We start from the raw sequence: 26,196 nt of genomic DNA, 5'->3' as shown, positions 1-26,196 counted from the left end.
TTTTTTATATTTAGAAATTTTGAGTTAATAAAGTTTTGAATGTTTAAAAGGCTTGTAATTAGAAAACTACAATGAATCCTACTAACTACTCCAGTTGTTCAAGGTTGAATTAACTTGGATATTAACATATCTTATCACAAAAGTGTTATACACTGTGTGGATTTTCTCTTATGTTTTGTGTTAATATTTTAAAACAAATTTTACAATTTTAAGTGACTGTTTTTGATGAATACCTTTTCATAGTCTGTTTAAGTTTTGAAACCAATATTTCATGGTATTAAAAGTATTATATATAAAGTGTTATTAGTTTTTGTAATTCTATAGAAAAACACTTGTCTTTATTAACTGCACTTTGCACAAACACCTTTTACACTTAAGGTATGTTGTTTTTTGTGTGCTCATTACCTAAAAGTTTTTTTTGAGATAATTAATAGCTATAATTATTTCTAGAAAATGTGTTATTTTTTAACGTTTTTTGTTACATTAACATTCCACACTTTTGACGTAATATTTTAGCAAACATTTTTTTTGTTTTTTTATAAAAGTGTTTTTAAGTTACATCAAAATTGTTGGATAATTAGGTTTTTAATCTAAACCTTTATCTTTTAGTGATTTGCCAAGCAGATTGCCTGTTAAAAAAACAAAGGCTCAAACGGGTATGTAGTTTTTAATTAAAACATTAAACTTTTTTGGTATTTTTTTAATTGCATTGCCACAATCTATTAATTACCATAAAGATTGTTATTTTTTATGTGTATGATTTGTCTATACATGATTTAGATATGATAGTTGTTGTACTATGAGAATTATATATAGGTTAGGCAATGTAATTCTAAATTTAATCTCTAAAAGGTAATAGCTCACCTTGTCAGCTGTTTAAATATTCTTAGATGCTGAGTTGGAACAACTAATTCAAAATCTCGGGGGAGACTTTGGTTTGATGTCTTTAGAGCATGAAGAGTACGTTGATACCGAAAGCACATTTCACAAAACAATGACCGATAACACAACTATGTGTAAGCTTATTAATTTTTGACTGTATTATCGTAAAAATCGCCTCATTACCTAAAATAAATGTGTAACTAGATTTTATTTTCAGATTATTCTATTAATGAAGCGAACAACGACAGCGATGAAGGGAATAGAACTTTAACAATTGAGGTGAGCGTAAATAAAATGTTTTTAGTACATACCTACACACTAACTATCAATTTTTAGTAGATATATAGAAGAGAAGAGAGATAATACATTTAAAAAAAACTTATAAATATTTTACCTTTATTTTAGGAGACTTTAAAAGGGTATTCAAATGATGTTGGCCAATCTGTTTCTAATGGGCCCTTAAATACAGGCTTATCAACCAGTGGTAAATTTCAACTAAGTGGTACCAACTTGAACTTGTTAAATTCACCAACTAAAAAGGAATCATTTCAAAGTGAAAAATCAACCATACCAAACAATTTGGCATATTTGGATGATCCCAATTTTAATCCCTTTCAATCAAAGAAAACTTTGTTAAATTCACCAACCAAAACAGAACCAGATGTGGAAATACCAGAAAAACCAGCAGCACCACCAAACTTGGATTATTTGGACGATCCTGATTTTAATCCTTTTCAATCAAAAAAAGGTTTGTTAAATTCACCAACCAATACAGAACCAGATGTGGAAATACCAGAAAAACCAACAGCACCAAAAAATTTGGCCAATTTGGATGATCCTAATTTTAATCTTTTTCAATCAAAGAAAACTTTGTTAAATTCACCAACCAAAACAGAACCAGATGTAAAAATACCAGAAAAACCAGCAGCACCAACAAACCAGGATTATTTGGACGATCCTAATTTTAATCCTTTCCAATCAAAGAAAACTTTGTTAAATTCACCAACCAAAACAGAACCAGATGTAAAAATACTAGAAAAACCAGCAGCACCAACAAACCAGGATTATTTGGACGATTCTAATTTTAATCCTTTCCAATCGAAGAAAACTTTGTTAAATTCACCAACCAAAACAGAACCAGATATAAAAATACCAGAAAAACCAGCAGCATTAACAAATTTGGATTATTTAGATGATCCTAATCTTAATCCTTTTCAATCAAAAAAAGGTTTGTTAAATTCACCAACCAATACAGAACCAGATGTGGAAATACCAGAAAAACCAGCAGCACCAACAAATTTGACCAATTTGGATGATCCTGATTTTAATCCTTTTCAATCAAAGAAAACTTTGTTAAATTCACCAACTAAAACTGAACCAGATGTGGAAATACCAGAAAAACCAGCAGCACCAACAAATTTGGCCAATTCAGATGATCCTAATTTTAATCCTTTTCAATCAAAGAAAACTTTGTTAAATTCACCAACCAAAACAGAACCAGATGTGGAAATACCAGAAAAACCAGCAGCACCAACAAATTTGGCCAATTCAGATGATCCTAATTTTAATCCCTTTCAATCAAAAAAGAGTTTGTTAAATTCACCAACCAAAACAACACCAGATGTAAAAATACTAGAAAAACCAGCAGCACCAACAAACCTGGATTATTTGGACGATCCTAATTTTAATCCTTTCCAATCAAAGAAAACTTTGTTAAATTCACCAACTAAAACAGAACCAGATGTGGAAATACCAGAAAAACCAGCAGCACCAACAAATTTGACCAATTTAGATGATCCTGATTTTAATCCCTTTCAATCAAAAAAGGGTTTGTTAAATTCACCAACCAAAACAGAACCAGATGTGAAAATACCAGAAAAACCAGTGGCACCAACAAATTTGGATTGTTTGGACGATCCCAATTTTAATCCATTCCAGTCAAAGAAAACTTTGCTAAATTCACCAACTAAAATAGAACCAGATATAAATATACCAGAAAAACCAGCAGCATCAACAAATTTGGATTGTTTGGACGATCCCAATTTTAATCCATTCCAGTCAAAGAAAACTTTGTTAAATTCACCATCTAATACAGAACCAGATGTGGAAATACCAGAAAAACCAGCAGCACCAACAAATTTGGACAATTTGGATGATTCTAATTTTAATCCTTTTCAATCAAAGAAAACTTTGTTAAATTCACCAACCAATACAGAACCAGATGTGGAAATACCAGAAAAACCAGCAACACCAACAAAATTGGACAATTTGAAGGATCCAAATTTTAATCCATTCCAGTCAAAGAAAACTTTGGTAAATTCACCAACCAAAATAGAACCAGATATAAATATACCAGAAAAACCAGCAGAACTAACAAATTTGGTTAATTTGGATGATCCTATTTTTAATCCTTTTCAATCAAAAAAATCTTTGTTAAATTCACCAACTAATACAGAACCAGCTGTGGAAATACCAGTAAAACCAGCAGCACCAACAAATTTGGACAATTTGGATGATTCTAATTTTAATCCTTTTCAATCAAAGAAAACTTTGTTAAATTCACCAACCAATACAGAACCAGATGTGGAAATACCAGAAAAACCAGCAGCACCAACAAAATTGGACAATTTGAAGGATCCAAATTTTAATCCATTCCAGTCAAAGAAAACTTTGGTAAATTCACCAACCAAAATAGAACCAGATATAAATATACCAGAAAAACCAGCAGAACTAACAAATTTGGTTAATTTGGATGATCCTATTTTTAATCCTTTTCAATCAAAAAAATCTTTGTTAAATTCACCAACTAAAACAGAACCAGCTGTGGAAATACCAGTAAAACCAGCAGCACCAACAAATTTGGATAGTTTTGATGATCCTAATTTTAATCCTTTTCAATCAAAGAAAGCTTTGTTAAATTCACCAACTAAAACAGAACCAGCTGTGGAAATACCAGAAAAACCAGCAGCACCAACAATATTGGATAATTTGGATGATCCTATTTTTAATCCTTTTCAATCAAAAAAATCTTTGTTAAATTCACCCACTAAAACAGAACCAGCTGTGGAAATACCAGTAAAACCAGCAGCACCAACAAATTTGGATAGTTTTGATGATCCTAATTTTAATCCTTTTCAATCAAAGAAAGCTTTGTTAAATTCACCAACTAAAAAAGAACCAGCTGTGGAAATACCAGTAAAACCAGCAGCACCAACAAATTTGGTTAATTTGGATGACTCTAATTTTAATCCTTTTCAATCAAAAAAAGGTTTGTTAAATTCACCAACAAAAACAGAACCAGATGTAAAAATACCAGAAAAACCAGCAGCACCAACAAATTTGGATAATCTGGACGATCCTAATTTCAATCCTTTTCAATCAAAGAAAACTTTGTTAAATTCACCAACCAAAACAAAGCCAGATGTGAAAATACCAGAAAAACCAGCAGCACCAACAAATTTGGATAATTTCGACGATCCCAATTTTAATCCATTCCAGTCAAAGAAAACTTTGCTAAATTCACCAACCAAAACAGAACCAGATGTTAAAATTCCAGTAATACCAGCAGCACCAACAAATTTAGAGAATTTGGATGATCCTAATTTTAATCCTTTTCAATCAAAGAAAACTTTGTTAAATTCACCAACTAACACCAAACCAGAATTTGACAAATTTTTGTACAAAAAGCAAACTGAAGTACCTCAAAATTTGGATAATTCCAACATTCTAAAGGAAATGACCGACAATGTATTTTTAAGTCCAACTAAGTCAAAAGTGATTAAGCCATTAATGAAAGCAGAGAAGAATTTTAGTACAGAAGTAGATGAAAATGCCATTGCTTGTACATCTGTTATGAAACCTCAATCAGTCGAACAATTATCAAACAAAAAACAAAAGGTTTCTTTGAAAGGTATGTGGTAGCCTTATATTACTTGTACAAATATGAAAATTTTTTAATTTTATTTTTGTTTTACGTAATGTTAACTTTTAATGTATTTTTTTACCTTTTCAGATGATGTAAAATCCCCAGATTGGAATCAATTCTGGAGTGATAACAAAGATGCCCAGGTGAGTAAATATCAAACTTGTAAGTTAAACTGTAAGTGCACTGAGCAGAGAATTATACAGACTTATCTAAATTATTTTTTATCACATAGAAACTAAAACTGTAAAATCTATAAAAAATAGTTGAAATAAATATTTTATATATTCTTCCTGTTCTACTAAAATATTGCTGGATTTTGACTTCTTGTGCATTGTATTATATATATTCTTTATCTTGTCCTAATTTAAACAACAATGAGCTCTGGGTTTAAAAACTAGTACTTACCCACTTTCAATAGAAACCTAACAATGGTTGTTACCTATCAGCGCTAAGGAGAGAGTGGTTTTATTTGTTTAATAAGAGTCTCGCGTACCTTTTTTGTTTGACAAGAAAGTTTGTGTTTGTTAAAGTGATTGTGGTATTTACTATGAAATTGGACAAGTCCTGGTTTAGTTTAGTAGTTTGTTTTTTTTTTCACTTGGCAACAGACATGTTTAGTTTAACTGAAATGGATTTATTTATTTTAGGGCGAATACATTTTGGAAGGCAACACTAGGTAAGTGTTGGTAGATTATGATTAGTAAAAATATGTTAATCAAAAAATATTGTATTGCCTATATATAATTTAAAAATTTAGGGTAAATAAATCTTTTTGCAGTTTTAAATTTTTTTAACTTGAAACTCAGTTATTCTACTTACCAAATTCAATAGCTGTCAATATATTTAGAATAATTTATGTGAGATATAGTTTTAAATTAGATTGTTTTAATTTTAGTAATCTGAATGGTGAGATGGAGCAATATCTTAATAATGTTACAATTGAGGTAATTTTACCATTTTATTTTTTACCCAATTAAAAAAAATTATGATACTTATTATAATATGTAAAGTAATTTAACACATGATTTATTACTTAAACATAAACATTAAGCAATCTTTAAATTACAATCGATCGTAATATTCAAAAAATATTTATTTTTTCTATATTAAATTATACTAATTTTTAATTTGTTTTTTTTTAAATATTTAGTCCACCAGAACACCATTGTCTGCTGTACCAACAATGAAATTAATTGATCACGAAGATGAATCAGCAGAAGAGCTGCAACGATTAAAAGCTGAGGAAAAAAAATTGTTGCTGCAAAAAAAACTAAAAGAAAAACAACTAAACAACCTCAAGTAAGCAAATGTGCTAAAGATAATTTTTAAAATTTTTTGTTTAGATATTTAAAAAACAATTATTGTGTTTATGTTATATTTTTATAGGCTATTAAAGGCTTAATATTGCATAATTTTGATGTAGAAAAATTTACTGCCAAACTGTAGCTAACTTGGCCCACTTTAATTTATTTGCTCATAATTATTTTATAAAGAAACTTAATTTTTTAATTGACAGAAGTCTTTGAATATTTTAATTTTCTGTGGATAACAACTTTATTTTTTCATTAAATATTTTTTTATAATTATTTGCTTATATTTGCATTTTAATTAGGTTTTTACTTGCCGAAGAGGAATCGTCTAAACGCGCTTTAGAACAAAGAGTTTTAATGCTACAACGTAGCAACGACATCTCAGCAGTGGCACAAGAACAAACCTCGTCAACTATAGCCATGCTTGTTGATCAAATTGGATACACTTATGATAAGATTAACAAACTGAAGCCTACTTTAGCCGAAGACAAACAGGTAGATGGTGAAAGTTAATATGATACTGATAAAGTAACATTGCCTTTTTTTTGTGAATGTATATATATATTTTTTGGGGGTAAAATGTTGTTTTTATTTTTTTTTGTATTTGTAACATACAACATTAAACTAAGTTATAAAGAAGTACTTTACAAATATATAAGTAGACACTTTCATATTTTTTATATGTATTTTTTCAATTATTGTAGGAGATAACATCAACTAAAGAAAAATTAGAACATGAAAGAGAATGTTTTAAAAATGCTTATGATCTTCATCTTTCATCTCTACAAGATTTAAAAGAAGTACAACAAAGGTACTTATAGTTTTTGTTATAAATTTGGATAACATAAACAAATAAAGCCCAATCAATCTAAAACCCTATATTTGGCAGTGGCACTATTTTTCCCAATTGCCAAGAGTTAGAGCAAGCAGGGTAGTAGATTGAGTCAATTTATGGTATTGAAAGTTAATTTATATTTAAGGGCAAGTTAGGCTAAAGGTAATAGTGCAAATTGCATTCGGGCAATTAGTGGGCAATGAACTTGCATTGCTCACTATTGGAATATATGTACTATGGGCTTTAGATCTAAAAATATTTAAGGTTTAAAAATTCTGGTATTATTAGAAAAAAATATATATTTTTATATTTTCTATAGTGCTCCAAAAACAATAAATGAAAAACAAGACAAATCAACTAAGAGAGTTTCAAGAATGAAGGCGAAGGTAAAAATGCAAGAGTTGGAGGTAAAATCTGTAACTGCCAGCATCGCCGAAAAAGATAACGAAAAGCAAGAGCTGCTAAAATTATGCGAAGAAATGTTTGCGCATTTAAAATAAGCTTGTTTTAGTCATTGCTTTGTTGGTATTTGTTTGGCGTTTGAAGTGGTGATTAGAGAGTGGTTTATTATAGCAATATATATTTTAAACTTGAGTTATTGACAATATAGCTTGTTAAAATGTTGTTGCATATTTACCGGTTTATTTTTTTTTTGCTTTAAATTACATACATTGTTTTTGTTGTTGTTATTATACTACATACTGTTAAAAATACACTTGTGCTTGATGTTCTGTAGTTTTCTTTTAAAAAATCTTTGCTTTAATAGAAATTTTTTTGGTTGAGATGCTTAAAAATTTAAGTTACTTACTGGTTTATGGTAATAACGCCAAGGTTAAACCAGTGCTTATTTAATCACCCTGAAATAAACTTTTAATAATCCTATTGGTTAAAAACTTAACACTAACGTTTAATCGGTTATCGGAGGATAACCAACTGTAAAAAAAGTGCTTGCACGTTTTAAAAGTTTTTACCATTAGAAAGGTAAATCCCCCACGAGTTTCATAATTTTGTTTTCTGTATCGTGGATGTATGTTATTTAGGATGGTTTGTTAAGATATATTTTGGACTATGTTAAACCTAAAAGCAGAATTATTGAAAACTAAACAAGAATTTGACGGCCTAAAGTCGAAGAGCGACAATTCTTATGTAACGGCAAAGAAATCAGGTGGTTAAACTTATTTATTTATTCTCTTATCTACTTTGCTTAAAATTCTCAAAATCTGTAAATAGGTCACATTTTTTCAACAAAACATCAATTTGTCAATACATTCTTAAAAATTACAATAATAATTTTTAAAGCTTCTTCAACATCCTGGTTAAAAAAAAATCGAGGCATTGAAAAACGGAATCAACGAGATTTAGAATACAAATCTGAAAATGAAAATAAGGAAGATAAAGTTAGGTACCTAGTATAAAATTTAAAATATAGTTGGTTAGAAAGTAAGTTCCAGCGTCTTGTTTTTATTTTTTTATTTATTTATTTTTTTTTAAAAATGTAACTATTCTTTTAAAAATGTAACTATGGTTTAGGGTTTAAATAAACGGAAAATTTGAACCAGTAGTAGGTATACTGCAAAACTCAATTTCTTACGCCAAAGATTTAAACATCTTAATTGATTATAACCTACGAATTTTAGTAAAAGTTATGCCTTTTTATGTCAATTTTTGAGTTATTGACCTTGCATGTTTTCAGCAAAACCCATAAGTAGTTAGAACTTTTTTAACCACTACACCTTTAACATTATTACTAGGACAAATTAAAATAAAAAAGGATTTGTTGTATAGCAAATATAATTGTTCGAAGTTAAATAATGTTTTGTTATATTATTTAAGAACTATTCTGGAAGCAAAATCGAAAATGTATGATAAAATGGTATCTGGTGAAATGGTAATAAATGAAGAAGATTCTGAGGTAAAAATATCTTTTAATTTGAAATGCATTTTTAAATCAGTAAATATTTTAAGCAGGTATTTTAGAATGACCGGCAGCGTGGTGTAGTGGCAAGAACACTCGCTACACCACCATGAGTTTGTGGGTTTAATCCCCACTGCTCTCATGTTGTAGCGCTTTTGAATAATGCGCTATAAACAGTATAAACTCCTGCTGAGCCAGCACTTAATCATCAGCATAATTACCGGGCAATTGTAATCTCTATAATATCCCAATCTGCTTAAAGGCAACTCGAGACTGGGTCGGAGTAACGGATGTTACTTTATGTTTATGTAGCACATTGGACCTTCCCACATTGATGATAAATATATATACAAAAAAAACTATTATCAGTGAGTATTTATAGTCACAAACTGAACTAATGGCTTTGCTTGCAGAAATGAATATAGTTTTGTTTATGTTTAGATGTTTTTAGTAGATTTTGAGCAAAAATCAGTTGATGCATGGAGAGATAAAAGACAAACAGAACAAAGTTAGTCACATATTTAATTAATATTTTATATTCTTTATTTGTTTAAAGGCAACTTTTAAATTAATTGTGTAACATTAATAAGGTGAAAAAGATAAAGAACTTGAACAACCAGAAACAAAAATAAAGGATGAATGGTATGCTTATATTATTTTTAAATACGTTATAAATAAAATATAAACACATTATTAAAGTATATATTATACATAAAATTTAGATTTAAAAAAAAAACTGTTGAATTATTAGACAATTTTTTTAATTAATATTAACATTTTTTTATAGATAAAAACTGAACATACATAATTTCCAATAAAGTTTAAAAATTTTTTGTTTATATCAAGGGTGGAATATGTTGATACTCTTGGTAGAACAAGAACTTGTTTACAATCAGAGCTTCATCTTTACCAGAGGTTGGACAAAAAATTGGATGGACAAAGTAACCCAAACGTAAACATTTTTTTTGTTTACAATTTTTTTATTAACTTATAATAATAGAACGTTAAAAAATTTATGTATATTTTGATAACTTAAATTTTGTATTTTTACAATTAAATTGTAAAATACAATTAAATTTATAAAATGCTTTTTATTAGTTTTAATTTTTTGTTTGAAATTGGTCACCTTTGATTTAACATTTTTTAAATCATATTGATTCAAAAAGTATATGCTTTACCTAATAGAACATTAAATAATGTTTTTATTCCAAAATATGTTATCCACACAGATAAGTTCAAGTAGTAAGTCACTGATGTCGGATGACATGAGAAGGGAGGAGGAGAGAGAAAAATGGGAGGAGGAAGTTAGAGAAGAGATGGAGCGAGGTCCTCTTCATTACGAAAACCTTCGTTTTAATGGTAAGTCTTTTAGCTAACGTACTTTAATATTTTGTATTTATTTTTTTTAATTTTGCACTAATAACCTAAATATAAAATAAATTAAATTTAAAATATTTTGTAAATATAAAAAACTATACTTGATAGTTTATTAATGTTAAATTAGTAACATATTCTGTTTTTTAATGTTTGTAATTTGTTTTAAATACTGAAAATCGCTTTTTTACTTAGAGGTTAGAGAGCTCGGTGTTGGATATTACACTTTCTCCGGTGAGGAAGAAAAAAGAAAAGAGCAGATGAAGAAGTTGCATCAACTGAGAGAAGAAACTGAAAAACAAAAAACTCTCAACAAAAAGAAAAAAGAAAAACAAAATGTAAATTTTTTAAAAAAAATATTTTTAAATTTTGTATTGTCCTTAAGTTATTGTTAATGTGGTGTAGACTGTTAAAAATATAAAAACTGTAAACTGTAGACTGTTAAAAATATATTTTGAAATGGCTATAGCGGTAGTGGGTATTAAACTTACCTGTAATAACCTTTGCTAATATTTTTGTTGAACACAGAGTGTTCTGCAATCTAGGTTAGAAAAAGTTCGACAGAAACGAATAAAACAGTTGCAAGCTCAGGGTAAGCAAGTTCCCCCACAGTTATTAGAACCTATTCAAGTCAAAGAAAAAATCACGGAAAACGAAAAATCTGATGAAACTGTGACATCATCGATGCCAGAAGCGTCGTCATCAATTGTTGAAGTGACGTCATCGAGTTCGACGTCACAAACCCGAGAATGGGACAAAGGAAAAGGTTTGTGATCATTTTAAATTAAGTTCAGTTTAATTTTCAAGTTTAATTAAATTTTTTTTTTATTTGTCGTTTATAGATGATTGGACTCCTGCTTCTGCCCCGAAATTACCCCCTAGCTGGGTTAACCCACGCGAAGAAAGGCCATCTGAGTTTGCACCCCCAACATTTTACTATCCCCCTGAACAAATTAAAAAACGAAAACCCAAGGAAATGTCCGAGCCTCTTCAAACGAAAACAGGGTTTCCCGTTAATAATGAACCCAGTGTTAATCATTCTGATGCCGATAGAATTCAGCGCGTTTTGGAAACACTAAATTCCATACCTCAAACAACTGAGGTTAAAACAGAAATTAAATCAGAAAACGAAGACAAGTTGGAAGAATTAAAACCGTTTATACCCGCAAATAAGCCTATAAAAATAACGGTCAAGCAAAAACCCAGTAAAACTTTGATTGCTAAGTCGGCGTTTAGCGAATAAAAGGTCCCAAAGTTGTGACTAGAATCAAAGTTTTTATTTATTTTTTTCGGTAATAAATATTGAAACAGTACGCACTTGTTTTAAACATTGAGAATTGAAACAAGTTAAAAATATAAAACAGAAAACTGTATAAAAGTAAAAAAATTCAAGCTACGAATAAAATAAGTAACAAATAGGTTCAGAGGTTACACCAAATAAAATCCGTAACACACGAAAAAAAATATACAATGTATTTTTCCTAATTGGACGACTCGTATAACTCGGCTATAATTTTTGAATATAAATGTTTACAACCCTTTATCTTAAACAATACAATATATACAGCTCAAAAAGAAAGAAAAATCCAGCACAAAAAGGTTTGTACATGTACCCCAATATAAAAAAATCCGACTGTCTAAGCCTTAATGTCCTCGTCTATCGCAGTCATGCATGTTGTCATGGACCCTTCTCGTAATGGCATTTCTATGGATTCCTGTTGGTTGACGTTAAAGTACGGGGTGCTAGCTACACCGTCTCTACTCATAGGTCTGTGGGCCGCACATTTCTTTCTGAAATTATCATAAATTGATTTAAATTTTAGATATAATACCAAAGCGATATTGATTGTTATATCTAACATCATTGTGCTTGTTGGTACTTAGCTTACAGTCGTTAATTTAATAAAAATGTCAAAAAATATAAAGTCAGTTAAGATTGAATTTATCTTTTTAATTTTTGCTAGATAACTTACTTGTAACAAATAGGACCTGCGACAAACAAGCAGCAAAGCAATATCACAGCTATTATCCACGAAATGATAGGAAGGCCGCTAGATTGTTCTTTTTGCGAGTTTATTATTTCATTAATCGACGACTTTAAATCGTTAACTAAAATGCAAAATAAAGATTTAGGTTAGGCAAACTTTATCGTATAACGCAGAGTTTTACGATTGGTATAAAATTTAAATTGTAAAATAGCTTGTTTGTAATCTTAAATTTAAACTTGTTTTGTTCTTACTCTTAGTTTCAGTTGTTTTCAATAAAGATTCTTGTTTGATTTCTTCAACAAAATCATCTAAGACATAAACTTATTTAAATAAAGTATAGTTAATTAGTTAACAACGTTTATATTCTGTTATCTTTATTTACCTTTTGTTGGCAAAAAACTAAACTTCCAAGGTTTTCCAACGAAATCAAAAATTTTCTAAAAACAAAAAATAGCATATTAAAAAAATTGTTTATGTTTTACACTCATTGTTTACTCGACTTACCGAAAACGTTCCGCTGACAAAGTCAGTCATTGCAAGCATGCTGTAATCCCCCATTCGGTCCCCATATAGATCAAGTGATACTGGTCCAGCAATCCCTAAAGTTAACAAGCATATCAAGTTTAGAAACTTTTTATGGGCTCCTAGGGCATAATATACTTTGGGCAATATGGTATGTCAAAACTTACCTTCAAAAGTTATGTTTCTCATGTTTTTTGAAATAGTTTGGCCGTCCATCGAACTATGATTTTGCAGCAAAGTTTGGTGTAGAGCATGTATATAAAGTAAAACGGAATCATGAAAGGCTTCAATATAACCATTGACCTTAAAAAAGCAATTTTATTGTTAGGTTAAACTAGAAAAAAGAGAGAGATAGAAATCTTCTGTACTGAAAAAATGTAATTTGTTTAACCGTTCAAGATTTTACATAAAAGGATTAACCTGTCGGTCTCTCTTTGGTACGTTGATCTGTTCGTATTCTGCAAGCATTGACTGTGTAAAATTTTGAAACTTTTGCAACGTCGAAACTCGAAGGGTGAATATTTTAAGAGCCTGGTAGGCCATGCGGGCGTGCGCATCGTAACTGTCACCTACGAAAACACAATAAAGGAAATAAAACAAAGATCATAGCAAGCTTAAGCTGTAATTCTAATTGATTGATAAAGAAAAAATATATGCATTGCCCAAAGTACAAGAATACTTTTATACTAGTTAGAAGGGTTTATAATGCGCATAAATTTTTATGTATGCATATGTGATATTTGTTGCAATTACATTTATAAAAAAAAACAGTCGCTTTATAAATATTTCCACGTTAATTAAAAGGCTACACTATTATAACCTACCTCGCTTCCAAGCATCGGGCCCGTAATGAGTTTCGTTATGTAGATCCACCACGAACCAATTATTTTCGCCCTTGTCGGCTATTCCTGCGTCCAATGCACTTAACATTACTTCCCGCACTGTCTCACCACTGGCACACATTAAAACAGCTGTAAAAAAATCACAATTTTTAGATTTGTGTGATTTTGTGACAATGTTTAAATAGGTCAGGTCTTTAGTTAAATTTTTTGATTTTTATTTGAATTTTTTTTTATTGTATCTTGTGGTCTTTATTTTTGATTTTAATTTTTACCAAACATTTTTAAACATCTATCTCTTTAAAGCTTCCATTCTGATATTGGCTTACATAAATTTTTTATTGCCATATTTATTACACCTACTTTTGAAATATAATCACATATCAGTTTATTACCTTTTGGGCTTCCAAGTCTTCGTACGAACGTGTCGGGGTTGTAGCCTCCTTCAATTACGTAGGGTCCGTCAACCGTTAATAGGATGTCATATTTCGTGAACACGGCGTGCACGGCTTCCATTAGATCATAACATTCTCTGTGCATTTAAAACAAATTAAAAAATAATAAATTTTAATTTCATTTTGAAAAAAAAATTTGTATTTAATATTTAAAAAATTATTTTACAGAATTGTATAAAAATCCTATACTTGTTTTGGCTACAAAAATAACGTTATTTTACTTAAAAAATGTCGTCACTTTGTTTACGTATTGCGTTAAGTGTAAACGTCTTATAATTTAATTGATACATTGTACCTATTATCACGAAATTGACACTCCCTCATAGTTGTTGTAATAAGGTAAATAAAATCATTAAAGCGTCGTGATTACGCACCCATGACATTACATTACTTAAAATATTTAAAGTTCAATTGAAAAAATTTTACACGAAAAAATTGCCACTTTAATAAGATTTGCGAAATCTTTTCGGATTTAAATAAGCAACGTTCAAGATATCGTATAGCTTTTGTACGTCACAGAAAAGTCAAATATGGTAGTTTACCTTTCCGTAGTCTTGGCATGGTAGGCGTTTTCGTAAATCAAATGAACTGGAAACTTGAATCCGTATTGAACGCGCTTGAAAATGTTTTGAATAAAATACGCAAAATCGACGTACGACGCCGACATTCGGGTCAGAGTAGGATTTTTTATGCTGGGCACCACCCACGAGGCTCTAGCCCCTGTTGTTATAATCGGAATATTCCACCTTTCTGCGAATACGGCCAAGATGGATGTAGCCTCGTTGCAGGCTGGCCCGATAAACGCAGTTGGAGTTTGAAGATGACATAACCTGGTTGATTGGTTGTAGGTACATAGGCTGTAATACAAATCGACCGCCTCGACAGCAGCCCTTTGACTGCAACTTGAGTTTCTGTAAAATTAGGAAAATTAATTTAATCACAACATTGGTTTGAAAGTGGAATTTATTAAATTAACAAAATTTATTTTAAGTTATTTGGAATCTGATTTTATATCTGTGGCTGTTTCAATTTAGGGAGTTTTTTTGATTCCGTCAAGTCCTTTTTCAAATTTTGTTTGTCTAAACGATTTGCGCTACATTTCTAAAGGTATTATAACTTTTGATTCTTGATTTAACTCACACCTTAAAAAAGTTATGTGTGTATTTATTATAAGTATAAAGCAAGGCAATTTGTAAAAACACGCTTTTAATAAAAGTGATTATATACTTTGAGTTTGTGGCTATTTAAAAATGGAAATATTTTCAATTATTAATCTAAATTTAACACAATTCCTGATTTACAAGTTTAATTTAACCCTTAATCATAAATAATTAAGTTAGTGTATTTTGTTTTACTTCGACATCTTAAAGCGTTAATCCCCCAAAAAATCGATTTTTCCTAAGAACCTGAGCAAATTAAGTTCACTGCTTGTCATAGTAGGCTAAGTTAATTTATCTTGTACAAGTTTTGCACATTTAAATCCTCTAACTTGATATATTACAGTTTTAGGAACTACATGTAAAGCTATATTTAAATATATTACAAATACACATTTTGTTGGACCTACATATGTACTGTTTAATGGTATACAATTAGAAATAAGACAGAAAAAAATATTTATGTCTTCTTTTGATTGGTTTTCCCAATATGTGTGTCTCTACGGGTTTCAATAAAAAATATTTTTGTTTTGTTGTCAGTCAAATTGCGTCCTTATTAATTACCCTTTTCTCCTAATAATACTAGAAATGGCATCAAAGGTATTGCGATGTGCGATGCCAATCTCTAGTGAGAATTGTGAATCTGTTTAATTGAGTTCCTTTATTCGCAATAATACAACCCGATAGTTACAACAAACAACAATTGACACCTGTCAGCCTGCAGACAATGCAAAACATATTGTAGTTACTTACCGATAAATGACGTTAAATGTTGCATTTTCTAGCGTGTAAGGCAGGCTGTTTTTTACTGATGTTACTGCGTATGTCACAGCGGGAGCTACCAGTTCTTTTCTGAACATATACGGTTCCCCTTCTGGAACAAAAACTACGATGTTGATAGGGAATTGTGCAGTTGTACTTTTTGATCTAACTTGTAAACTTGATTTTTCTTCTGTTGTTGCTTGAGTTAGGTAAGCAAAAGTTAAAGCCCAGATACATGATATTATAACTTGAAAGTACATTGTTTGTTATCGGTAAAAAATCTATTATGTGTTCTGATTTTAACAAATCATTGTAAAAGCCCTAAAATATAAAGCACCTTTTAATTTTCGCAAAAAACTTACAGACTGCCTGCCAGACTAGCTTGCATTTTAAATTTTTTTTCTTATTCCTGCATAACAACTAATGTGTACAAATCAATACATTAAGCTCACAGACACCTTAAGTACTGCGAGTTGTCGTTCGATTTGTCCTAATTTGGTTTAAGGATTACAGTTTTATCGCATTGAACTTTCTCTTTTTTGCTACACTCTGTTTTAATTAGTTTTTTTTTATGGTTTTCTCTATTTGTGTGGGCAGAAAAATAAGCAAATCAAATTTTGTTTTATGACTCATGTATATCTCTCGGCCCTGACAGAAAGTTGTGTCTTCTGTTTGTCATTATGAGCGAACAATAGACGGCAGGTTTGTCACAATAGATGCACGCTGAGTACCCGCCGGCAACGAAGAATCTGGCGCCCAATTACCGAAAAAAAAATCCGCAACTAATTCCGGGGTTTCCAAAACTGAAAAAGCTGTAATTGCCATATATTAGGTCAAGAATATATCAAACATTTTCTGACTTAAGTAGTTCATTGTACAAATTCTTTTAAAATGAAGCAAATTTAAAGAAACGCTGGTAAACACGTTATTTAAAACCTGTCTATATTCTTAAGTGGTCCTTTTATCCGAGTTGCTTAAAAAGCGCTTACCACACGATAAAAATAGATTTCTCGGTTGAAAATAACCTCCTCTAACCCAATTATAGTTTCGATTTATAAACAAGTAGAAAAAAACGCGTACTTCAGTGTTTTTATAAAATTCCTGGTCCGCGGTTACAGTAAGCCAATAATTGGCACTTTCTTTATTTATATACGTAATCTCTTTGATATCAAATCATTCTAATTGTTTTTTCGATACAACTTGTAAAACGCGTGGGTGAAACAGATTTTAGTTTGTCAATAACTGTTCACATATACTAGCAGTGCGTGAAGTAATCAGTTACAGAGCGTCGGTCAACGCATAAAAAATTGTTTATTTCGCCCTGTGTGGTTGTAAATATTATTTGTTTTTATATTACAACAACAAGTGTACGTGTTAGCCTTGTACCGATATTATGTGTTATGGATTTTCTGTTAAAATTAGGCCGATAAATAGTTCAAGGATAATTTGATTTCCGTTTTGATTCACGCTTCTGAATTTTTAATAAGTCGTTGTGGTTATTTCTCAATATTATTAGTTATGCAAATCTGATTACAAAACGAAATAACTGTCGTTCCTATTGATTTACATAGGAAAAATAGGAGAAATACTAAAAATGGTAAACTAAAGCTGCAAAATTTTTTAACTTTATTTACATAAACTTATCGGATATTTTTAATTACATTATATAGAAAAGCAACAAGTATATAGTAAAAGTCAAGGTAGGGGTTCTACTTTGCTGTTTCTATTCGAGCGGGTAGTCGATAAAAATCTATCTTTAAAGTTTATATTTGGCTCAAGACTGCCTGTTTTGTTTTGATTGGTTAATTTTCCAGTCACGTGTGACGACGAACAATTGGGATCTGACTGATTTTTCTCAGTTTGGCTGTTTCCAATAGCGGATACCTTTGTTGTGTTGCGATAGAACCTAAAAAATAAGTTGTTTTGTTGTTTGGAGTACAATATTTTTTCTTGCATGTGACATTGTGCCAATACAATGTTTACTGCTCCTGCTAAATGATGTGCATATACGTTTAAATAAAATCATCTTCAAATATATAACTCTCAAAATATTTAATTTTTTATACTAAAATTAAGATTGCAAATACCTTTTGTTAATAGAACGAGCTATTCTTTTCCGTAGTGGCTTCTTTTCGATTTTGATGGCACCTTTAATGCTCTGAGATTTGTTTATTAAACGTGTTTTTGACTTTTTGTCAGATTGAATTTTGTTAATTATTTTTTGAAACATAGCGTCGACGTTTTGGTTTAAGGAAGCAGAAGTCTCAATAAATGCAACTCCGTATCGCTCAGATATTTGATCACCCTCTAAAAATTATCAAATTTTTATTAGTAAATTCAGATAAAACAGGTTCGCGTGAGTTTCTAAAATAAACTTTGACTATTTTTATTTTTTTAGCAAAACAACTTCTTTTCTTTTTTTACCCTTTTTTGCAACACGTCGCTTCCGCACGAGGTCGCACTTGTTACCTACAAGGATCACGTGATCTGAGGCTGATTCTACTTCATTAATTTTCTTGAGAATGTCAATTGCGGTTTGAAATGTGCCCCGATCTAAAACAAATTTGTGTACTAACAAAGATAAAAAAAAAAATAAAAAAATTACAATTCAATGGTATTATGCGCTTCGTCGTGTTATAAATTGTTTTATTTTCTGTGAATTAAAAGCTCGAATACCCGATTGTAAAGCTTGTTTTAGTTTTTAATGCGTTTAAAAATTATAATTCTTAGCAGGTATACCTGTAACAGCATACGTTACTATGAGTCCGTCACTTGTCTTCAGGTAGGGATCAAGATTTTCCAAACCTCCATCATCCTGCTCTAGCAAGTGCCTCTGTTATAACATATTAAAATTATAAATCGTTAAAAATGCAGAAAATAGTAAGAATTTACCAGTTGGGTGATATATGTATTGGCAGTGAGTTTAAATGGGTAACAACATGTATTTGTATACACTAAGCGCGTTTTGATGAGTAATAAATTAGACAAATTTCCTGCCTTATCTTTTCGCATAGACATAAACCTACTTATACTGCGTGCCTGTTTAAACCAAAGCGTTATTAATCAACCGAAAATAAACTTTGGTGACAATAAAAAACGCGAGGGTCATTTGCGTCAGATTTTGATGCTTGCCAGGGACGTGGGTCACGTGATCAAAAACGTAGCGCAAAAGTTTTCATTTTTAATATTATAATTTTTCACGTAATAAAAATTTCTATCTATTGATTAAAAAATGTTGCAGAATTCATAGATAGCTTTAATATATATAAAATTGATGCTTTTATTATTATTGAGTGTGTTTTTTTATTTGCACATGACAATTACATTTTCGAAAATCGATTTCAGATGTATAAGGCACCTAAGTCACAATATAATTAAATATAAGCCTGTGTTAAACCTACCTCCGTATTAACGTCCAATATTCGGATTCTACTGTTTTTGCCCTTGACAGTTATCGGCCTTTCATAAATGTGATCTAAAAATATATATTAGCCTATAATCAATCAGCAATTGTAAACGGTTTAGTATTATATTAAATAGGACTAAAGTAATTGTTACTAATAATTAAAACATTAATAATAATCATTAAAGTCCCAATCTCAATATGAAACTTGAGCCTGGTGGGGATACCGGTATTTTACTTTATGTTTAGGCAACTAAGTTGACTTTTTTACGTTAAGAATCAATTCACATAATAAACAAATTAAGTTTTAACATTGGTTCTCTTAAAAAAAATATTTGGTAAAAGAAATCTTACAAGCACCTGTGTCTAATAAGACTTGAATATTTGTGTTAAACATATGTATTTTTTTAAAACGTATGTGAAATGTATACTTACCTATTCTTATAAAATATACCTGACTGAAGTGTAGATTACTTATATTTGTGTAAACATTGAACTTACGTTCTTGCGAATTAATGTCCACGCACTCCTCGCAGCTTTCAAATACATCGGCAACATCACAACGACAAGTTTCTGGTGTCGTGTTTTGCGGAGCTGGGTGAAACACTCCAGCGTGAAAGAATTTCTGACACAAGGCGGATTTCCCGACGCTCAGTTCGCCTAGGATTGCGATTGAATGTAAGGGCAAGTCGTTGGTTGAAACCTTGAACATTTAAATTAGTGTAAATCCTGTTGTTTCAAAAATAAGGCACTTTAAAAAATGTTGCGCTATAAATATGTCAATACTTTACATATTTACAGTTTTAAATTGCAATAACTAAACAACCAATGCTTAATTGTTTCAATAGGACTATTTTTTAAAATTTTGGTTATTTAGAATTTCTATACATCTAGGGTTTAGGTGATTACTTTATATTTTTAAACTTTGGGTGATTACTTTATAGTTTATTATAAAAGCCAGTAAAATAAATACAACCTTACCCGTCTTGACATTCTTCAAAAGTCTACTTACAAATCGTTTGATCTCTAAACTTTCCAAAACTGTCTTAAACGGCGTTTTTTATCAAGCGAAGCGCAGTTAAACTAAAGAAATATTCAATACCCTGTTTATATACCGAGTGTACTGTTTTTTGCTAAAAATACCCGTTTCCCACTTGAATCCTATTTGAATGTAAAGGCGTGCGCTGTACCATTGGTGATTAGTGTTTCAAATTGACACATCTGCGTGTGATGGCTATGATTAGTTGGGCTGTGCTTCTTTAGCCTGTCAAGTTAGATATGCGGTTGATAATACCAAGGCCAAAATAATAAATCGATAACAAAAGCGGAGAAATGCTAGGTTGTGGAATTGTTATTACGTGATGTCTAAGAAACTAAGTCGTGTGCAACAGCATCCGTTATTTCTGTCAATTTCGTCGTATCTGGTCGGTATTTATTTAATGCTTCAATTTTTTTTTTCTTATAACTAAGTTCTAAAATGTTAGTATGTTGTACAATATCATAATGCACTCCAAGCCTTTATTTAACAAAATTTAATTATTACTAATTACTAATTAATAAAAGGAAGGTATTACGTTTTTAAATTTTAATCAATAGTATAGCAATGTCTTGATAGTGATTAAAAACGTGATATTTAATCACGCTAGATGGCGCTCATAATTTGTTCTTTTGCCTAGTTGTTTTCACTCGACTCTATTTGCTGGCATACTTACCTAAGCACTAAGAAAATAGCGAGTTGAGTAAACAAAAGCCTATTTAAACCTAAGGGTTAATATTAAAAACATGATTGTAATAAATACGGTAAAGAAAGTTAAATATTGTTTATAAGTTTAGTATTATTTTTTGAATGACGTATTGTATGTAAAAACTAATATAATTTTTCAGATTTTGCAGGTGCTAAATTAACCTGTTTTATTTTTCTGTTTGTGACTGTGGTATTTTTTATAGACTTTATTTTTTTTAGGTTATTACATTTAAGGTAACAATCTAAAGAAGTTTGTCGAGTTTTAGCACTTACGTTAAAGACAAATCTTTCTTTTTAACACAGAATTTAATATTTAAATAGATCGATTCAAACCCAAAAATCATGTTGTTAAAATTGTTTTCCTTCCTACTTTGTTTCGTGCTTGCAAGTTCTACCTTGGTTTTACCACTTAAAAGAGTTGTAAGAACTACAGACCCGAATCTTCTTGGTAAAACAGTGGAGGGATATGCAGTGGAAATTCAATTAGGCACACCCCCACAAAAAGTTGAGGTTATTGTGGACACCGGAAGCAGCACACTTGCAGTAAGTTGATATCCTGCTTAACATTCTACATGCAGATAAAAATGTTAACAAGGGCTTTGTCATTACCCTATGGGGCCTTTGGTCAGTTAGTCGGATCCTTATTGCTTTCTTGTCGTAGAACTTTTAAGATGCTAGTTCTAGTGGTACTTTTCTCTGCTAAAATTAAAGGGTTGGTATTATTATGCAATGTTTTAAGACTGACTGCCAACCTAATAAATAATAACTAAAACTATTGGACCACAATTATACCAGGGTCAATTAAACAAAATCCTATGTTTATGTGTTTTTAAACATTTAGGATATCATAAAGTTTTAAAAATGCATATATTGCTTTACTGTCAAAACATTAAATAGTAAGTTATGCGTTTTATGTAGACATGTTAACTTTTGAGCAAGCATTAGGAAAATTAGTCTATACAAAAAGAAAACTAATCAATTGTATAACAATGTCTTATTCATATTACAAACACAGGTTGCTGTTGGTGCCCATCCTTTTCTCAGCAATTTTTTTGATACCAGCAAGTCAACTACATTCCTTGATCTAAACCAACCTGATTTTACCATAAGGTACACAGAAGGTTTTTGGGTAGGCCACATGGTTACAGATGTAATGTCGATACCAAAAGCTGGCTTGACTACTGAGATGGCTAGTGTTCCATTTGCAGAAATAACAAAGTCCAGGAACTTTTTCATAAATGGAACAATTTGGGAGGTTTGGAACTTAACACAGTTAACAATGCTATATAATTGTTATAACTTAAGACTATTTAAAGGGCATAAAATACCCTATAAAGACCACTTTATAGGGGTTATTTTGTTACTAACTAGAGATTATTTTAAAAATATTACATACCAGTAGATTGAATATTAATATATTTTATGTTAAAACTACAGGGTATCATGGGTCTTGGGTATACTGAGCTGGTTCAACCCACAGGTTCAGGTTTTTTGTCTGTTTTTGATTACTTTACAGTAAAAGGAAAAATATCAAATATTTTCTCCATGCAATTGTGTTCTTTGGAAAGCCAGGAAAATATTCAGGGTTCCTTGATTCTTGGAAGTAGTGATACAAGGTAAATATTTGGAATTTTAATGTTTCAAACATTGTTTCTTAATTATTATGTTAAAATTTAATGTTTAGAGTATAATATTACATATTTCCTTTTTATTTAATTTTTTTGCTGACAGAAAGAATTTGCAAAATCAAACGCTTTAAATTTAAAATGACAAATCAGCAGTTATAAACAATGCTGTTTATATATTGTTTTTACATGCTGTAATTACCTTTACAATATGCTACAGTTAAAATGAGAATTCCTAATTTAAACTACTAAGCTTTGTTATTAGTCTCGGAGAAGGTGATATACAATGGACACCAGTAGTAAAAGAATGGTATTATGAGGTTGTCATTGTTGCAATAAAAGTGGGAGCCATGACTATTAACATGCCTTGCACAGAGTTTAACAAAGACAAAAGTATTATTGATAGTGGCACCACCAACATTCGATTGCCCACTGATGTTTTTAATGTGGTTGTTAACACAATAAAGGTATGTAAAAAATATTTATTGGTCCTCACTTTTATAAAGAATATATATTTTGTTTAAATTGAAATTTACTTTGTGTTTATTATTTTAATAATGGACTTCCTTTTTAAAAATGACTTAATATTATGATTGATGTTCGAGAAATAATTCTAAGGCTTAACTAATTGAACAGAATAAAATTTTCTTTACTTGAAAAACATTTTGTATGCATCAGTGATTGTAAGGGTATTTACGTTACCTTTGTTAAAGAACTAAACATTTTTTACAGTTCAGGTAATTTTGTTTAACTGTGTGTAAAATTTTTTTTTGCTCATTTTAGAATATGGTCAGAATTGAGTTAAACGCCACGTTTTATGATTCCACGAGTTTGTATTGTGTGAATTCGGCTGAATCAATTTACGCTATGTTTCCAACTATTACATTTTACCTTCCCTACCAGTCCAGTTCAGGAACATTTAGTTTAATAATACACCCGCAGAGCTATCTACAGGTAATACATTGTATATACAGTAAGTAGGCTTTTAATTTAAGATGGCAAGTTTTTATTTTGAATAACTATATTAAACATTAGTGAAATATTTAAAGTAAAATATGCTTATTGTTTTAAGGATTTGTTTAATAATTAGTAGGCCATTGAAATTGTAAAAACCCTATTAAAAGAAAGTATTTTAATTGAAAAATGATTACTAATAATAACAAAGCATAATGTTTTCTCTAAATTTATATTATTAAATTTCAATATTATATTTTTAGTTTGGAGGTATTGTTGAAGGCAATATTTGCTATCGATTTGCAATTTATCCTTCAACAACTGGTACAGTATTGGGCACAACTGTAATGGAACAATATTATGTTGTGTTTGATAGAGACAACAAGAGAATTGGATTCTCGCCATCAACTTGCTCATGGGTAAAGCTTTGTTGCAATTGTGTTAAATTTTTAAAGCATAGTAAGTTACAGTTCAGAATCAAAATTTTTTGTCATAGCATATTAAAACTTACTTTAAAAAAAATTATTGTCTACTTACAAAACTTTGTATTAGAATGTATAATTAGAATAAGCATAGAATCTTTTTATTAAGCTGTCTTTTTTAATTTGTTTTATTTTTTTAAAGATTGATAGCAGTTTAGATCTAATAAAGAGTCAAAATGGGTGGTTAAATGCAACAGACTGTAGATACATTGCTGAATCCAACTCACACGCAATGAGGGTTAGTTAATGTTTTATTTCTTTAAAATAGTTTACAAAAATGTAAAGGCCTCATTTTTTAAGCCCATGGTATGCAAATATGTAAACCAAGCAGTGATCAAATTTTTGGGAATTTTTTTTATTTCGATTTACTGTAAACACAAAATTCAAGTGAAAATCTTCTTAAATTTTACACATCACTAGTTCACTAAACAGCAATTTAATTTTTTTTTTAGGTTGTTACCATTTGCAAATTAATTATTTAAAAAAATACAATTCAACATAAAGCCATATCTTTTTATTTTACTAAAACAGTGAAAAGGGGTATATTTCTTTTTAAATAATTAATTTTACAGATCATATTTTATGTGGTACTTGGTCTTCTAATGTTGTGCTTTATACCAGTAATCATTCTTTGCGGTTATAACTATTGCAGTTCTAAAAATGGTAAAGACGAGTTATCAGATACAACCGAACTCATTCAATAATTCCGTGAAGACAATTTTTATACCAACATGTGTCATTAATTTTAAAAAATGGTTACTGTTTTTAATAGGAAGTTAATGCACTTACATTTTTATAGGTTTTTCGAAATATATCTTATATAAATTAATGGCAGTAAAAGTGCTAAAGTTGTAATATTTTATTATTTTGCAAACTGATATTCATTTACCTTTTTTCGGGATTGTGCAGTAATGATAGTTATATTTTTTTACTAAAAATTGTTGAACTATTAATATAAATCAGTTTATAAATCTTTATATTGTGTTTTTTTTATAATGACATTTTTATTCATATTGAATTAACAATAACGTTGTTTTTTCACTTTTTTATTATTTTACTAACCTTTTTGTTTCCTTAGCAAAATCTAACACTTATCTGTATATTTGTTGCGCTTATTCTTCATGTTGCATGTTTATTTTATTTTATGATAATCCGAATATTGCCTTTCTTCCATTAGTTTTGTTTTATTTAACAATCATTAAAATTTAACAACCAACTTCTAATATTTTCTATTGTTAAAACTACTTATATTGGTCTTATTAAAAACACTGATTTACCAATAAGTTCTGAATATAATACATTTTATGCAAATTTCTATAAAGTTTTGAATTGTTGCACACTGGTGCCTTGTAATAAATTGTTGTTGTCTTGTAAACGTTTTCGTTAATTATTTAATTTAGGGCGACTATTACATAGTGCTACAAAACAAGTTGTTGGGGCATCACAATTCAGCAAAAAGAGGCTTAGTTCAAACATAGAGCGGATAAAATTAAAAAAAATTAACCAAAGATTATTTGTAACAATTGTTTGTGCGTAAAGGTGACGTATAGATTCCTAAAAGAGGACGTGTGTAATACGCAGACCTTTCCGTGGGGTGCATGGCGTTTTTAGAAGTTGACAAAAGGGAGTAAATAAATTCTCCTGTACAGTTTGCTTAGGTAGATTTGCAAAGTTATTCGTCCCAGATAAAAAAATACATACTTTACTAGACAAGTAGAACAAAGATTGAGGCAACTGGTAGGTTTACGCCGTTTGTTAAAGTGTATATCTTTATCCTCGATGTGGGAAGGTCGAATGCGCGACCTAAACATATTGTAACATCAGTTACTCCGACACAGTCTTGAGTTGCCTTTAGCAGTTTGGGATATTATATAGATTATAATTGCCCAATAATTATTCTGCTAATTAAGTGCTGGCTCAGCAGGAGTTTATACCGTTTATAGGGCCTTACTCAGAGTGCTACACCATGAGAGCGGTGGGGATTAAACCCTCGACCTCATGGTGGTGTAGCAAGTGATCTTACC

At 30.2% G+C, this 26,196-nt stretch overlaps 5 protein-coding genes across 6 annotated transcripts; 3 read left to right on the top strand and 2 right to left on the bottom strand.

The window, feature by feature from the left end:
• Positions 1 to 19: 19 nt before the first annotated feature.
• On the top strand, positions 20 to 7,680 carry LOC145763650 (uncharacterized). Its single transcript, XM_082575154.1, has 12 exons — positions 20 to 378; positions 610 to 656; positions 891 to 1,016; positions 1,100 to 1,161; positions 1,288 to 4,792; positions 4,895 to 4,950; positions 5,455 to 5,483; positions 5,703 to 5,751; positions 5,958 to 6,106; positions 6,420 to 6,612; positions 6,822 to 6,928; positions 7,272 to 7,680. The coding sequence occupies exons 3-12, from the start codon at positions 941 to 943 to the stop codon at positions 7,450 to 7,452; spliced, it is 4,407 nt and encodes a 1,468-aa protein (XP_082431280.1). The 5' UTR covers positions 20 to 378; positions 610 to 656; positions 891 to 940; the 3' UTR covers positions 7,453 to 7,680.
• Positions 7,681 to 7,974: 294 nt separating this feature from the next.
• Positions 7,975 to 11,993, top strand: LOC145749951 (coiled-coil domain-containing protein 174-like). 2 transcript variants are annotated; one of them, XM_082565848.1, is made up of 10 exons: positions 7,975 to 8,117; positions 8,252 to 8,354; positions 8,786 to 8,864; positions 9,309 to 9,375; positions 9,458 to 9,509; positions 9,714 to 9,819; positions 10,097 to 10,226; positions 10,437 to 10,579; positions 10,770 to 11,007; positions 11,084 to 11,993. In XM_082565848.1, the coding sequence occupies exons 1-10, from the start codon at positions 8,021 to 8,023 to the stop codon at positions 11,482 to 11,484; spliced, it is 1,416 nt and encodes a 471-aa protein (XP_082421974.1). In that variant the 5' UTR covers positions 7,975 to 8,020; the 3' UTR covers positions 11,485 to 11,993. The 2 variants fall into 2 exon arrangements, with proteins under 2 accessions (XP_082421974.1, XP_082421982.1); XM_082565856.1 differs by lacking the exon at positions 7,975 to 8,117 and having other exon boundaries at positions 8,286 to 8,354; positions 8,483 to 8,864.
• On the bottom strand, positions 11,503 to 16,224 carry LOC145750544 (atrial natriuretic peptide receptor 3-like). Its single transcript, XM_082566643.1, has 11 exons — positions 15,956 to 16,224; positions 14,588 to 14,956; positions 13,986 to 14,122; positions 13,576 to 13,722; positions 13,172 to 13,320; positions 12,919 to 13,054; positions 12,734 to 12,828; positions 12,612 to 12,666; positions 12,481 to 12,537; positions 12,215 to 12,350; positions 11,503 to 12,032 (listed from the first exon to the last, which is right to left on the bottom strand). The coding sequence occupies exons 1-11, from the start codon at positions 16,222 to 16,224 to the stop codon at positions 11,879 to 11,881; spliced, it is 1,704 nt and encodes a 567-aa protein (XP_082422769.1). The 3' UTR covers positions 11,503 to 11,878.
• Positions 16,225 to 17,659: 1,435 nt separating this feature from the next.
• Positions 17,660 to 20,360, bottom strand: LOC145750450 (ras-related protein Rap1-like). Its single transcript, XM_082566527.1, has 7 exons — positions 20,349 to 20,360; positions 19,869 to 20,070; positions 19,366 to 19,439; positions 18,704 to 18,797; positions 18,389 to 18,517; positions 18,052 to 18,271; positions 17,660 to 17,870 (listed from the first exon to the last, which is right to left on the bottom strand). Exons 1-7 carry the CDS (start codon positions 20,358 to 20,360, stop codon positions 17,660 to 17,662), a joined length of 942 nt encoding a protein of 313 aa, XP_082422653.1.
• A 977-nt stretch (positions 20,361 to 21,337) lies between these two features.
• Positions 21,338 to 25,541, top strand: LOC145753432 (beta-secretase 1-like). Its single transcript, XM_082569846.1, has 8 exons — positions 21,338 to 21,654; positions 22,127 to 22,366; positions 22,549 to 22,727; positions 23,002 to 23,203; positions 23,520 to 23,690; positions 23,954 to 24,109; positions 24,315 to 24,410; positions 24,745 to 25,541. The coding sequence occupies exons 1-8, from the start codon at positions 21,454 to 21,456 to the stop codon at positions 24,874 to 24,876; spliced, it is 1,377 nt and encodes a 458-aa protein (XP_082425972.1). The 5' UTR covers positions 21,338 to 21,453; the 3' UTR covers positions 24,877 to 25,541.
• The last annotated feature ends 655 nt before the right edge of the window (positions 25,542 to 26,196 follow it).

The sequence above is a fragment of the Corella eumyota genome, chromosome 1, assembly GCF_963082875.1.
Source record: "Corella eumyota chromosome 1, kaCorEumy4.1, whole genome shotgun sequence".
NCBI classification, from domain to species: Eukaryota; Metazoa; Chordata; class Ascidiacea; order Phlebobranchia; family Corellidae; genus Corella; species Corella eumyota.
The sequence above is the reverse complement of the archived record's forward strand: the minus strand, read 5'-3'. Positions and strand labels throughout refer to the sequence as shown.